Source organism: Scyliorhinus torazame, chromosome 2, assembly GCF_047496885.1.
Source record: "Scyliorhinus torazame isolate Kashiwa2021f chromosome 2, sScyTor2.1, whole genome shotgun sequence".
Classification (NCBI taxonomy): Eukaryota; Metazoa; Chordata; class Chondrichthyes; order Carcharhiniformes; family Scyliorhinidae; genus Scyliorhinus; species Scyliorhinus torazame.
In genome coordinates this window covers 402367234-402382194 of record NC_092708.1, presented here as the reverse complement: position 1 = coordinate 402382194, position 14961 = coordinate 402367234, and the positions used below count along the sequence as shown (strand labels likewise).

The window sequence follows — 14961 nt, the reverse complement described above, 5'->3', positions numbered from 1 at the left end:
CTCACTGTGTCACACCGCCCCGGGTCCCTGGCACTGTGAGACTGCTGTGTTAACCACTGTGTCACCGTGCTGCCCCCCTCACTGTGTCACACCACCCCGGGTCCCTGGCGCTGTGAGACTGCTGTGTTAACCACAATTCACCGTGCTGCCCCCCTCACTGTGTCACACCGCCCCGGGTCCCTGGCACTGTGAGACTGCTGTGTTAACCACTGTGTCATCGTGCTGCCCCCCTCACTGTGTCACACCGCCCCGGGTCCCTGGCGCTGTGAGACTGCTGTGTTAACCACAATTCACCGTGCTGCCCCCCTCACTGTGTCACACCGCCCCGGGTCCCTGGCGCTGTGAGACTGCTGTGTTAACCACAATTCACCATGCTGCCCCCCTCACTGTGTCACACCGCCCCGGGTCCCTGGCACTGTGAGACTGCTGTGTTAACCACTGTGTCACCGTGCTGCCCCCCTCACTGTGTCACACCGCCCCGGGTCCCTGGCACTGTCAGACTGCTGTGTTAACCACTGTGTCACCGTGCTGCCCCCCTCACTGTGTCACACCGCCCCGGGTCCCTGGCACTGTGAGACTGCTGTGTTAACCACTGTGTCACCGTGCTGCCCCCCTCACTGTGTCACACCGCCCCGGGTCCCTGGCGCTGTGAGACTGCTGTGTTAACCACTGTGTCACCGTGCTGCCCCCCCTCACTGTGTCACACCGCCCAGGGTCCCTGGCGTGTGAGACTGCTGTGTTAACCACTGTGTCACCGTGCTGCCCCCCTCACTGTGTCACACCGCCCCGGGTCCCTGGCGCTGTGAGACTGCTGTGTTAACCACTGTGTCACCGTGCTGCCCCCCCTCACTGTGTCACACCGCCCCGGGTCCCTGGCACTGTGAGACTGCTGTGTTAACCACTGTGTCACCGAGCTGCCCCCCTCACTGTGTCACACCGCCCCGGGTCCCTGGCACTGTGGGACTGCTGTGTTAACCACTGTGTCACCGAGCTGCCCCCCTCACTGTGTCACACCGCCCCGGGTCCCTGGCACTGTGAGACTGCTGTGTTAACCACTGTGTCACCGTGCTGCCCCCCTCACTGTGTCACACCGCCCCGGGTCCCTGGCACTGTGAGACTGCTGTGTTAACCACTGTGTCACCGTGCTGCCCCCCTCACTGTGTCACACCGCCCCGGGTCCCTGGCACTGTGAGACTGCTGTGTTAACCACTGTGTCACCGTGCTGCCCCCCTCACTGTGTCACACCGCCCCGGGTCCCTGGCACTGTGAGACTGCTGTGTTAACCACTGTGTCACCGTGCTGCCCCCCTCACTGTGTCACACCGCCCCGGGTCCCTGGCACTGTGAGACTGCTGTGTTAACCACTGTGTCACCGTGCTGCCCCCCTCACTGTGTCACACCGCCCCGGGTCCCTGGCACTGTGAGACTGCTGTGTTAACCACTGTGTCACCGTGCTGCCCCCCTCACTGTGTCACACCGCCCCGGGTCCCTGGCGCTGTGAGACTGCTGTGTTAACCACAATTCACCGTGCTGCCCCCCCCTCACTGTGTCACACCGCCCCGGGTCCCTGGCACTGTGAGACTGCTGTGTTAACCACTGTGTCACCGTGCTGCCCCCCTCACTGTGTCACACCGCCCCGGGTCCCTGGCACTGTGAGACTGCTGTGTTAACCACTGTGTCACCGTGCTGCCCCCCTCACTGTGTCACACCACCCAGGGTCCCTGGCGCTGTGAGACTGCTGTGTTAACCACTGTGTCACCGTGCTGCCCCCCTCACTGTGTCACACCGCCCCGGGTCCCTGGCACTGTGAGACTGCTGTGTTAACCACTGTGTCACCGTGCTGCCCCCCTCACTGTGTCACACCGCCCCGGGTCCCTGGCGCTGTGAGACTGCTGTGTTAACCACAATTCACCGTGCTGCCCCCCCCTCACTGTGTCACACCGCCCCGGGTCCCTGGCACTGTGAGACTGCTGTGTTAACCACTGTGTCACCGTGCTGCCCCCCTCACTGTGTCACACCGCCCCGGGTCCCTGGCACTGTGAGACTGCTGTGTTAACCACTGTGTCACCGTGCTGCCCCCCTCACTGTGTCACACCACCCAGGGTCCCTGGCGCTGTGAGACTGCTGTGTTAACCACTGTGTCACCGTGCTGCCCCCCTCACTGTGTCACACCGCCCCGGGTCCCTGGCACTGTGAGACTGCTGTGTTAACCACTGTGTCATCGTGCTGCCCCCCTCACTGTGTCACACCGCCCCGGGTCCCTGGCACTGTGAGACTGCTGTGTTAACCACAATTCACCGAGCTGCCCCCCTCACTGTGTCACACCGCCCCGGGTCCCTGGCACTGTGAGACTGCTGTGTTAACCACTGTGTCATCGTGCTGCCCCCCTCACTGTGTCACACCGCCCCGGGTCCCTGGCACTGTGAGACTGCTGTGTTAACCACAATTCACCGAGCTGCCCCCCTCACTGTGTCACACCGCCCCGGGTCCCTGGCACTGTGAGACTGCTGTGTTAACCACTGTGTCACCGTGCTACCCCCCTCACTGTGTCACACCGCCCCGGGTCCCTGGCACTGTGAGACTGCTGTGTTAACCACTGTGTCACACCGCCCCGGGTCCCTGGCACTGTGAGACTGCTGTGTTAACCACTGTGTCATCGTGCTGCCCCCCTCACTGTGTCACAACACCCGGGTCCCTGGCACTGTGAGACTGCTGTGTTAACCACTGTGTCACCGTGCTGCCCCCCTCACTGTGTCACACCACCCCGGGTCCCTGGCACTGTGAGACTGCTGTGTTAACCACTGTGTCACCGTGCTGCCCCCCTCACTGTGTCACACCGCCCCGGGTCCCTGGCACTGTGAGACTGCTGTGTTAACCACTGTGTCACCGTGCTGCCCCCCTCACTGTGTCACACTGCCCCGGGTCCCTGGCACTGTGAGACTGCTGTGTTAACCACTGTGTCATCGTGCTGCCCCCCTCACTGTGTCACACTGCCCCGGGTCCCTGGCACTGTGAGACTGCTGTGTTAACCACTGTGTCACCGAGCTGCCCCCCTCACTGTGTCACACCGCCCCGGGTCCCTGGCACTGTGAGACTGCTGTGTTAACCACTGTGTCACCGTGCTGCCCCCCTCACTGTGTCACACCGCCCGGGTCCCTGGCACTGTGAGACTGCTGTGTTAACCACTGTGTCACCGTGCTGCCCCCCTCACTGTGTCACACCGCCCGGGTCCCTGGCACTGTGAGACTGCTGTGTTAACCACTGTGTCACCGTGCTGCCCCCCTCACTGAATCACACCGCCCCGGGTCCCTGGCACTGTGAGACTGCTGTGTTAACCACTGTGTCATCGTGCACCCACCGTCACTCCTTGTTTGTCATTTATTCTCAAGGCTCCATGATAAAGAAGCAGCTTCATCTGATCCCGAACATTCTGACACATTACAGAATATGGTGCGAATGATTGCTGAGGAGCAGTGACATTGTGTGTTTTTGTATTTTAGGTTTTTGGTATTACTTTTACCATTTCGCAGGGTAAACTGATTGATCGATTTGGATCTGTGGCAGGAAACATTTTCATTTTTGTGTTTCTCTTTGTTGGAACTATTATCACAGGTAAGATAACGAAGGTAAGGAAATGTTCAGAATGCACTTCAGAAATATGGTCAGGTCAGACAAAATCAAAAAGGAACTGAATCACTATCCTGGGGGTTACCATTGACCAGAAACTGAACTGAAATTAAAATCACTTATTGTCACAAGTAGGCTTAAAATGAAGTTACTGTGAAAAGCCCCTAGTCGCCACATTCCGGCGCCTGTTCGGGGAGGCTGGTACGGGAATTGAACCGTGCTGCTGGCCTGTCTTAGTCTGCTTTCAAAGCCAGCGATTTAGCCCAGTGTGCTAAACCAGCCCCTGGACCAGCGGTATCAATATTGTGGCTACCAGGAAGGTCAATGGCTAGGTTCCTACAGAGAGTAACTCACCTCCTGACTCCCCGAAGCCTGTCCACCATCCACAAGGCACAAGTCAGGAGTGTGATGGAATACTCTCCACTTTCCGGATGAGCGCGACTCCAACAACACTCAAGAAGCTCAGCACCATGGGCACCCACCACCTGGAGGTTCTCCTCCAAGTCACTCACCACCCTGACTTGGAAATGTATCTCCGTTCCTTCACTGTTGCTGGGGCAACATCCTGGAACTCCCTCCCTTACAGCACAGTGGCTGTGCCTACACCACAGGGACTGCAGCGGTTGAAGAAGGCAGCTCACCACCACCTTCTGACGGGCAACCAGGGATTGGCTATAAATGCTGGACTAGCCAATGAAGCCCACAACCCGCAACAAATATAACAAAAGGACATTATTTAACCTCCATTTTGAAATCCAAGACGAAGCAATCCTCCTCAACACTGTCCAGTTCTGGACACTCCCACTGAGAAAAATGTGTCCCGTTCTGGTCCCACTGTGAACACTGTGTCCAATTCTGGTCTCACTGTGAACACTGTGTCCAGTTCTGGTCTCACTGTGAACACTGTGTCCCGTTCTGGTCTCACTGTGAACACTGTGTCCCGTTCTGGTCACTCTCGCTGTAAACACCGTGTCCAGTTCTGGTCTCACTGTGAACACTGTGTCCCGTTCTGATCTCACTGTGAACACCGTGTCCAGTTCTGGTCTCACTGTGAACACTGTGTCCAGTTCTGGTCTCACTGTCAACAGTGTCCAGTTCTGGTCTCACTGTGAACACTGTGTCCAGTTCTGGTCTCACTGTGAACACTGTGTCCCGTTCTGGTCTCACTGTGAACACTGTGTCCCGTTCTGGTCTCACTGTGAACACTGTGTCCAGTTCTGATCTCACTGTGAACACTGTGTCCAGTTCTGGTCTCACTGTGAACACTGTGTCCCGTTCTGATCTCACTGTGAACACTGTGTCCAGTTCTGATCTCACTGTGAACACTGTGTCCAGTTCTGGTCTCACTGTGAACACTGTGTCCAATTCTGGTCTCACTGTGAACAGTGTCCAGTTCTGGTCTCACTGTGAACACTGTGTCCAGTTCTGGTCTCACTGTGAACACTGTGTCCAGTTCTGGTCTCGCTGTGAACACTGTGTCCAGTTCTGGTCTCACTGTGCACACTGTGTCCAGTTCTGATCTCACTGTGAACACTGTGTCCCGTTCTGGTCTCACTATGAACACTGTGTCCAGTTCTGGTCTCACTGTGAACACTGTGTCCAATTCTGGTCTCACTGTGAACACTGTGTCCAGTTCTGGTCTCACTGTGACCACTGTGTCCAGTTCTGGTTTCACTGTGAACACTGTGTCCAATTCTGATCTCGCTGTAAACACTGTGTCCAGTTCTGGTCTCACTGTGAACAGTGTCCAGTTCTGGTCTCAGTGTCAACAGTGTCCAGTTCTGGTCTCACTGTGAACAGTGTCCAGTTCTGGTCTCACTGTGAACACTGTGTCCAGTTCTGGTCTCACTGTGAACACTGTGTCCAGTTCTGGTCTCACTGTGAACAGTGTCCAGTTCTGGTCTCAGTGTCAACAGTGTCCAGTTCTGGTCTCACTGTGAACAGTGTCCAGTTCTGGTCTCACTGTGAACACTGTGTCCCGTTCTGGTCTCACTGTGAACACTGTGTCCAGTTCTGGTCTCACTGTGAACACTGTGTCCAGTTCTGGTCTCACTGTGAACACTGTGTCCAGTTCTGGTCTCACTGTGAACACTGTGTCCAGTTCTGGTCTCACTGTGAACACTGTGTCCAGTTCTGGTCTCGCTGTGAACACTGTGTCCAGTTCTGGTCTCACTGTGAACACTGTGTCCAGTTCTGGTCTCACTGTAAACACCGTGTCCAGTTCTGGTCTCACTGTGAACACTGTGTCCCGTTCTGGTCTCACTGTGAACACTGTGTCCAGTTCTGGTCTCACTGTGAACACTGTGTCCCGTTCTGGTCTCACTGTAAACACCGTGTCCAGTTCTGGTCTCACTGTGAACACTGTGTCCAGTTCTGGTCTTGCTGTGAACACTGTGTCCCGTTCTGGTCTCACTGTGAACACTGTGTCCCGTTCTGGTCTCACTGTAAACACCGTGTCCAGTTCTGGTCTCACTGTGAACACTGTGTCCAGTTCTGGTCTTGCTGTGAACACTGTGTCCCGTTCTGGTCTCACTGTGAACACTGTGTCCAGTTCTGGTCTTGCTGTGAACACTGTGTCCAGTTCTGGTCACTCTCACTGTAAACACCGTGTCCAGTTCTGGTTTCACTGTGAACACTGTGTCCAGTTCTGGTCTCACTGTGAACACCGTGTCCAGTTCTGGTCTCACTGTGAACACTGTGTCCAATTCTGATCTCACTGTGAACACTGTGTCCAGTTCTGGTCACTCTCACTGTGAACACTGTGTCCCGTTCTGGTCTCACTGTGAACACTGTGTCCAGTTCTGGGCTCACTGTGAACACCGTGTCCAGTTCTGGTCTCACTGTGAACACTGTGTCCAATTCTGATCTCACTGTGAACACTGTGTCCAGTTCTGGTCTCACTGTGAACACTGTGTCCCGTTCTGGTCTCACTGTGAACACTGTGTCCAGTTCTGGGCTCACTGTCAACAGTGTCCAGTTCTGGTCTCACTGTCAACAGTGTCCAGTTCTGGTCTCACTGTGAACAGTGTCCAGTTCTGGTCTCACTGTGAACACTGTGTCCCGTTCTGGTCTCACTGTGAACAGTGTGTCCAGTTCTGGTCTCACTGTGAACACTGTGTCCAGTTCTGGTCTCACTGTGAACACTGTGTCCAGTTCTGGTCTCACTGTGAACACTGTGTCCAGTTCTGGTCTCACTGTGAACACTGTGTCCAGTTCTGGTCTCACTGTGAACACTGTGTCCAGTTCTGGTCTCACTGTGAACACTGTCCAGTTCTGGTCTCACTGTGAACACAGTGTCCAATTCTGATCTCACTGTGAACACCGTGTCCAGTTCTGGTCTCACTGTGAACACTGTGTCCAGTTCTGGTCTCACTGAGAACACTGTGTCCAGTTCTGGTCTCACTCTGAACACTGTGTCCAATTCTGGTCTCACTGTGAACACTGTGTCCCGTTCAGATCTCACTGTGAACACTGTGTCCAGTTCTGGTCCAGCGTCCCGGATGGCTTCATCTGCAGAAAGTGCACCCAACTGCAGCTCCTCACAGACCGCATGGTTCGGTTGGAGCAGCAATTGGATGCACTTAGGAGCATGCAGGTGGCGGAAAGCGTCATAGATCGCAGTTATGTAACTGTGGTCACACCCAAGGTGCAGGCACCGAAATGGGTGACCACCAGAAAGGGCAGGCAGTCAGTGCAGGAATCCCCTGTGGTTGTCCCCCTCTCGAACAGATATACCCCTTTGGATACTGTCGGGGGGGATAGCCTATCAGGGGAAAACAGCAGCAGCCAGAGCAGTGGCACCACGGCTGGCTCTGATGTTCAGAAGGGAGGGTCAAAGCGCAGAAGAGTAATAGTAATAGGGGACTCTATAGTCAGGGGCACAGATAGGCGCTTCTGTGGACGTGAAAGAGACTCCAGGATGGTATGTTGCCTCCCTGGTGCCAGGGTCCAGGATGTCTCCGAACGGGTAGAGGGAATCCTGAAGGGGGAGGGCAAACAGGCAGAGGTCGTTGTACATATTGGTACTAACGACATAGGCAGGAAGGGGCATGAGGTCCTGCAGCAGGAGTTCAGGGAGCTAGGCAGAAAATTAAAAGACAGGACCTCGAGCGTTGTAATCTCGGGATTACTCCCTGTGCCACGTGCCAGTGAGGCTAGAAATAGGAAGATAGAGCAGACAAACACGTGGCTAAACAGCTGGTGTAGGAGGGAGGGTTTCCGTTATCTGGACCACTGGGAGCTCTTCCGGGGCAGGTGTGACCTGTATAAGAAGGACGGGTTGCATCTAAACCGGAGAGGCATAAATATCCTGGCCGCGAGGTTTGCTAGTGTCACACGGGAGGGTTTAAACTAGTATGGCAGGGGGGTGGGCACGGGAGCAATAGGTCAGAAGGTGAGAGCATTGAGGGAGAACTAGGGAATAGGGACAGTGTGGCTCTGAGGCAGAGCAGACGGGGAGAAGTTGCTGAACACAGCGGGTCTGGTGGCCTGAAGTGCATATGTTTTAATGCAAGGAGCATTACGGGTAAGGCAGATGAACTTAGAGCTTGGAGTACTACTTGGAACTATGATGTTGTTGCCATTACAGAGACCTGGTTGAGGGAAGGGCAGGATTGGCAGCTAAACGTTCCAGGATTTAGATGTTTCAGGCGGGATAGAGGGGGATGTAAAAGGGGAGGCGGAGTTGCGCTACTTGTTCGGGAGAATATCACAGCTATACTGCGAGAGGACACCTCCGAGGGCAGTGAGGCTATATGGGTAGAAATCAGGAATAAGAAGGGTGCAGTCACAATGTTGGGGGTATACTACAGGCCTCCCAACAGCCAGCGGGAGATGGAGGAGCAGATAGGTAGACAGATTTTGGAAAAGAGTAAAAACAACAGGGTTGTGGTGATGGGAGACTTCAACTTCCCCAATATTGACTGGGACTCACTTAGTGCCAGGGGCTTAGACGGGGCGGAGTTTGTAAGGAGCATCCAGGAGGGCTTCTTAAAACAATATGTAAACAGTCCAACTAGGGAAGGGGCGGTACTGGACCTGGTATTGGGGAATGAGCCCGGCCAGGTGGTAGATGTTTCATTAGGGAAGCATTTCGGTAACAGTGACCACAATTCAGTAAGTTTTAAAGTACTGGTGGACAAGGATAAGAGTGGTCCGAGGATGAATGTGCTAAATTGGGGGAAGGCTAATTATAACAATATTAGGCGGGAACTGAAGAACATAGATTGGGGGCGGATGTTTGAGGGCAAATCAACATCTGACATGTGGGAGGCTTTCAAGTGTCAGTTGAAAGGAATACAGGACAGGCATGTTCCTGTGAGGAAGAAAGATAAATACAGCAATTTTCGGGAACCTTGGATGACGAGTGATATTGTAGGCCTCGTCAAAAAGAAAGAGGAGGCATTTGTCAGGGCTAAAAGGCTGGGAACAGACGAAGCCTGTGTGGCATATAAGGAAAGTAGGAAGGAACTTAAGCAAGGAGTCAGGAGGGCTAGAAGGGGTCATGAAAAGTCATTGGCAAATAGGGTTAAGGAAAATCCCAAGGCTTTTTACACGTACATAAAAAGCAAGAGGGTAGCCAGGGAAAGGGTTGGCCCACTGAAGGATAGGCAAGGGAATCTATGTGTGGAGCCAGAGGAAATGGGCGAGGTACTAAATGAATACTTTGCATCAGTATTCACCAAAGAGAAGGAATTGGTAGATGTTGAGTCTGGAGAAGGGGGTGTAGATAGCCTGGGTCACATTGTGATCCAAAAAGACGAGGTGTTGGGTGTCTTAAAAAATATTAAGGTAGATAAGTCCCCAGGGCCGGATGGGATCTACCCCAGAATACTGAAGGAGGCTGGAGAGGAAATTGCTGAGGCCTTGACAGAAATCTTTGGATCCTCGCTGTCTTCAGGTGATGTCCCGGAGGACTGGAGAATAGCCAATGTTGTTCCTCTGTTTAAGAAGGGTAGCTAGGATAATCCCGGGAACTACAGGCCGGTGAGCCTTACTTCAGTGGTAGGGAAATTACTGGAGAGAATTCTTCGAGACAGGATCTACTCCCATTTGGAAGCAAATGGACGTATTAGTGAGAGGCAGCACGGTTTTGTGAAGGGAAGGTCGTGTCTCACTAACTTGATAGAGTTTTTCGAGGAGGTCACTAAGATGATTGATGCAGGTAGGGCAGTAGATGTTGTCTATATGGACTTCAGTAAGGCCTTTGACAAGGTCCCTCATGGTAGACTAGTACAAAAGGTGAAGTCACACGGGATCAGGGGTGAACTGGCAAGGTGGATACAGAACTGGCTAGGCCATAGAAGGCAGAGGGTAGCAATGGAGGGATGCTTTTCTCATTGGAGGGCTGTGACCAGTGGTGTTCCACAGGGATCAGTGCTGGGACCTTTGCTCTTTGTAGTATATATAAATGATTTGGAGGAAAATGTAACTGGTCTGATTAGTAAGTTTGCAGACGACACAAAGGTTGGTGGAATTGCGGATAGCGATGAGGACTGTCTGAGGATACAGCAGGATTTAGATTGTCTGGAGACTTGGGCGGAGAGATGGCAGATGGAGTTTAATCCGGACAAATGTGAGGTAATGCATTTTGGAAGGGCTAATGCAGGTAGGGAATATACAGTGAATGGTAGAACCCTCAAGAGTATTGAAAGTCAAAGAGATCTAGGAGTACAGGTCCATAGGTCATTGAAAGGGGCAACACAGGTGGAGAAGGTAGTCAAGAAGGCATACGGCATGCTTGCCTTCATTGGCCGGGGCATTGAGTATAAGAATTGGCAAGTCATGTTGCAGCTGTATAGAACCTTAGTTAGGCCACACTTGGAGTATAGTGTTCAATTCTGGTCGCCACACTACCAGAAGGATGTGGAGGCTTTAGAGAGGGTGCAGAAGAGATTTACCAGAATGTTGCCTGGTATGGAGGGCATAAGCTATGAGGAGCGATTGAATAAACTCGGTTTGTTCTCACTGGAACGAAGGAGGTTGAGGGGCGACCTGATAGAGGTATACAAAATTATGAGGGGCATAGACAGAGTGGATAGTCAGAGGCTTTTCCCCGGGGTAGAGGGGTCAATTACTAGGGGGCATAGGTTTAAGGTGAGAGGGGCAAAGTTTAGAGTAGATGTACGAGGCAAGTTTTTTACGCAGAGGGTAGTGGGTGCCTGGAACTCACTACCGGAGGAGGTAGTGGAAGCAGGGACGATAGGGACATTTAAGGGGCATCTTGACAAATATATGAATAGGATGGGAATAGAAGGAAACGGACCCAGGAAGTGTAGAAGATTGTAGTTTAGTCGGGCAGTATGGTCGGCACGGGCTTGGAGGGCCGAAGGGCCTGTTCCTGTGCTGTACATTTCTTTGTTCTTTGTTCTTTGTTGGTCACTCTCACTGTGAACACTGTGTCCAGTTCTGGTCTCACTGTGAACACTGTGTCCAGTTCTGGTCTCACTGTGAACACTGTGTCCAGTTCTGGTCTCGCTGTGAACACTGTGTCCAATTCTGATCTTACTGTGAACACTGTGTCCAGTTCTGATCTCACTGTGAACACTGTGTCCCGTTCTGGTCACTCTCACTGTGAACACTGTGTCCAGTTCTGGTCTCACTGTGAACACTGTGTCCAGTTCTGATCTCACTGTGAACACTGTGTCCCGTTCTGGTCACTCTCACTGTGAACACTGTGTCCAGTTCTGATCTCACTGTGAACACTGTGTCCCGTTCTGGTCACTCTCACTGTGAACACTGTGTCCAGTTCTGGTCTCACTGTGAACACTGTGTCCAGTTCTGGTCTCACTATGAACACTGTGTCCAGTTCTGGTCTCACTGTGAACACTGTGTCCCGTTCTGGTCTCACTGTGAACACTGTGTCCAGTTCTGGTCTCACTGTGAACACTGTGTCCAGTTCTGGTCCCACTGTGAACACTGTGTCCAGTTCTGGTCTCACTGTGAACAGTGTCCAGTTCTGGTCTCACTGTGAACACCGTGTCCAGTTCTGGTCTCACTGTGACCACCAGGATGTTGATTGTTGGGGATTCAGCAATGGTAATGCCATTGAATGGTATTAACGGGGATTTTCACAGTAACTTCATTGCAGTGTTAATGTAAGCCCACTAATAAAGATTATTATTATTATGAATGTCAAGGGGTGGTGGTTAGAACCTCTCTTGTAGGAGTTTGTCATTGCCTGGCACTTGTTTGGTGCGACAGTGACCAGATTCAAAGGTATTTACTTGCTGCTTTGACACATCCATAGATCATGAAAGGTGCTATTTGAATTGAAGTCTTTTCTTGTTTGTATATTATCCGTCAGTCTCTTGTTTGAAAAAAGGGCTTGTCAAATATTTTAGCTTTGCACTCATCAGGATATCAATTTGGGGGGGGGGAGCAATTCATTGTGTAAGCGTGGTCCTAATAGTCCTTGAACTTTGGTTGGCCAGGCCTTTTTGAGTCATTGCATGGATCTGCAGGAGGCCAAACTCGGTAAGGAAGGAAGATTTCCTTCCTTGAAGGACATTACTGATGGATTTGAAGATTTTCATGTCCACGGAAATTCATTTTCAATTCCAGATTGATTGACTGTTTAAATTCCATCTACTGCCCTGGTGGGATTTGAGCCCATGTCCGCAGTGCGTTAGCCTGGGCCTTGGGATGCTGGGCCAGTGACATAGCCCCTGAGTTCATGCATCACGTTTGAAGCTGAACATTTTTACCTATTCTCCTTATTTCTGAGCATCCATAGAGATTCTGTCCTGAGACTCATGGCATTCAGGGTGATGGGATAATGTGGGAACATTTTGTGGAGGACGGTAATCGGCCATGGTGTGGTTTGAATGGTGGAGCAGGTTCAAGACCCACCCCTGCTCCTAGTTCCTACCTTACCTCAATCCCCAGGTCCTCCATTCACTTTGGAACTGTTAAAGAGAGTAACATTTATTCACAGTATCCAGTCACCATACACCTTTTTCTCCTGAAAAGGTTTTACCAGGAATGTTCAGTTCAAGAACTGCGTGTTCTTGATAAGTATGTATCGGTCAGGCAGGGAGGAAGGTGCCGAGCGAGGGAACCATGGTTTACCAAAGAAGTGGAATCTCTTGTTAAGAGGAAGAAGGAGGCCTATGTGAAGATGAGGTGTGAAGTTTCAGTTGGGGCGATTGATAGTTACAAGGTAGCGAGGAAGGATCTAAAGAGAGAGCTAAGACGAGCAAGGAGGGGACATGAGAAGTATTTGGCAGGTAGGATCAAGGAAAACCCAAAAGCTTTCTATAGGTATGTCAGGAATAAGCGAATGACTAGGGAAAGAGTAGGACCAGTCAAGGACAGGGATGGGAAGTTGTGTGTAGAGTCTGAAGAGATAGGCGAGATACTAAATGAATATTTTTCGTCAGTATTCACTCAGGAAAAAGATAATGTTGTGGAGGAGAATGCTGAGCTCCAGGTAAATAGATTAGATGGCATTGAGGTACGTAGGGAAGAGGTGTTGGCAATTCTGGACAGGCTGAAAATAGATAAGTCCCCGGGACCTGATGGGATTTATCCTAGGATTCTCTGGGAGGCCAGGGAAGAGATTGCTGGACCATTGGCTTTGATTTTTATGTCATCATTGGCTACAGGAATAGTGCCAGAGGACTGGAGGATAGCAAATGTGGTCCCTTTGTTCAAAAAGGGGAGCAGAGACAACCCCGGCAACTATAGACCGGTGAGCCTCACGTCTGTAGTGGGTAAAGTCTTGGAGGGGATTATAAGAGACAAGATTTATAATCATCTAGATAGGAATAATATGATCAGGGATAGTCAGCATGGCTTTGTGAAGGGTAGGTCATGCCTCACAAACCTTATCGAGTTCTTTGAGAAGGTGACTGAACAGGTAGACGAGGGTAGAGCAGTTGATGTGGTGTATATGGATTTCAGCAAAGCGTTTGATAAGGTTCCCCACAGTAGGCTATTGCAGAAAATACGGAGGCTGGGGATTGAGGGTGATTTAGAGATGTGGATCAGAAATTGGCTAGCTGAAAGAAGACAGAGGGTGGTGGTTGATGGGAAATGTTCAGAATGGAGTTCAGTCACAAGTGGAGTACCACAAGGATCTGTTCTGGGGCCGTTGCTGTTTGTCATTTTTATCAATGACCTAGAGGAAGGCGCAGAAGGGTGGGTGAGTAAATTTGCAGACGATACTAAAGTCGGTGGTGTTGTCGATAGTGTGGAAGGATGTAGCAGGTTACAGAGGGATATAGATAAGCTGCAGTGCTGGGCTGAGAGGTGGCAAATGGAGTTTAATGTACAGAAGTGTGAGGTGATTCACTTTGGAAGGAATAACAGGAATGTGGAATATTTGGCTAATGGAAAAGTTCTTGAAAGTGTGGATGAGCAGAGGGATCTAGGTGTCCATGTACATAGATCCCTGAAAGTTGCCACCCAGGTTGATAGGGTGGTGAAGAAGGCCTATGGAGTGTTGGCCTTTATTGGTAGAGGGATTGAGTTCCGGAGTCAGGAGGTCATGTTGCAGCTGTACAGAACTCTGGTACGGCCGCATTTGGAGTATTGCGTATTCTGGTCACCGCATTATAGGAAGGACGTGGAGGCTTTGGAGCGGGTGCAGAGGAGATTTACCAGGATGTTGCCTGGTATGGAGGGAAAATCTTATGAGGAAAGGCTGATGGACTCGAGGTTGTTTTCGTTGGAGAGAAGAAGGTTAAGAGGAGACTTAATAGAGGCATACAAAATGATTAGGGGGCTGGATAGGGTGGACAGTGACAGCCTTCTCCCGCGGATGGAAATGGCTGGCACGAGGGGACATAACTTTAAACTGAGGGGTAATAGATATAGGACAGAGGTCAGAGGTAGGTTCTTTACGCAAAGAGTGGTGAAGCCGTGGAATGCCCTACCTGCTACAGTAGTGAACTCGCCAACATTGAGGGCATTTAAAAGTTTATTGGATAAGCATATGGATGATAATGGCATAGTGTAGGTTAGATGGCTTTTGTTTCGGTGCAACATCGTGGGCCGAAGGGCCTGTACTGCGCTGTATTGTTCTATGTTCTATCGTATCTAAAGGTAAATCGCTTGTATCACCTACTTCCACAGTTATTCATGCTTCTTCCATCTCGACAGCTGTGCTTCCACGCATATTGCAATCAATCCGGACTCCAAACTTTTGCAGTGTTTGTTTGATCATAACTCTGTGAATATGTATTCAGTGAATTAATATTCGGTAGCACAGTGGTTAGCACTGCTGCTTCACAGCTCCAAGGTCCCAGGTTCGATTCCCCACTGGGTCACTGTCTGTGTGGAGTCTGCACGTTCTCCCCGTGTCTGCGTGGGTTTCCTCCGGGTGCTCCGGTTT

General features: G+C 51.5%; 1 protein-coding gene across 1 annotated transcript in view; it reads left to right on the top strand.

The window, feature by feature from the left end:
- The window catches only part of flvcr2a (FLVCR choline and putative heme transporter 2a), a 390222-nt gene that overhangs the window by 346104 nt on the left and 29157 nt on the right, over positions 1-14961 (top strand). The window contains exon 9 of the mRNA XM_072494542.1: positions 3500-3611. Coding sequence (XP_072350643.1) covers positions 3500-3611 — 112 coding nt within the window. The remainder of the gene's footprint in view (positions 1-3499; positions 3612-14961) is intronic.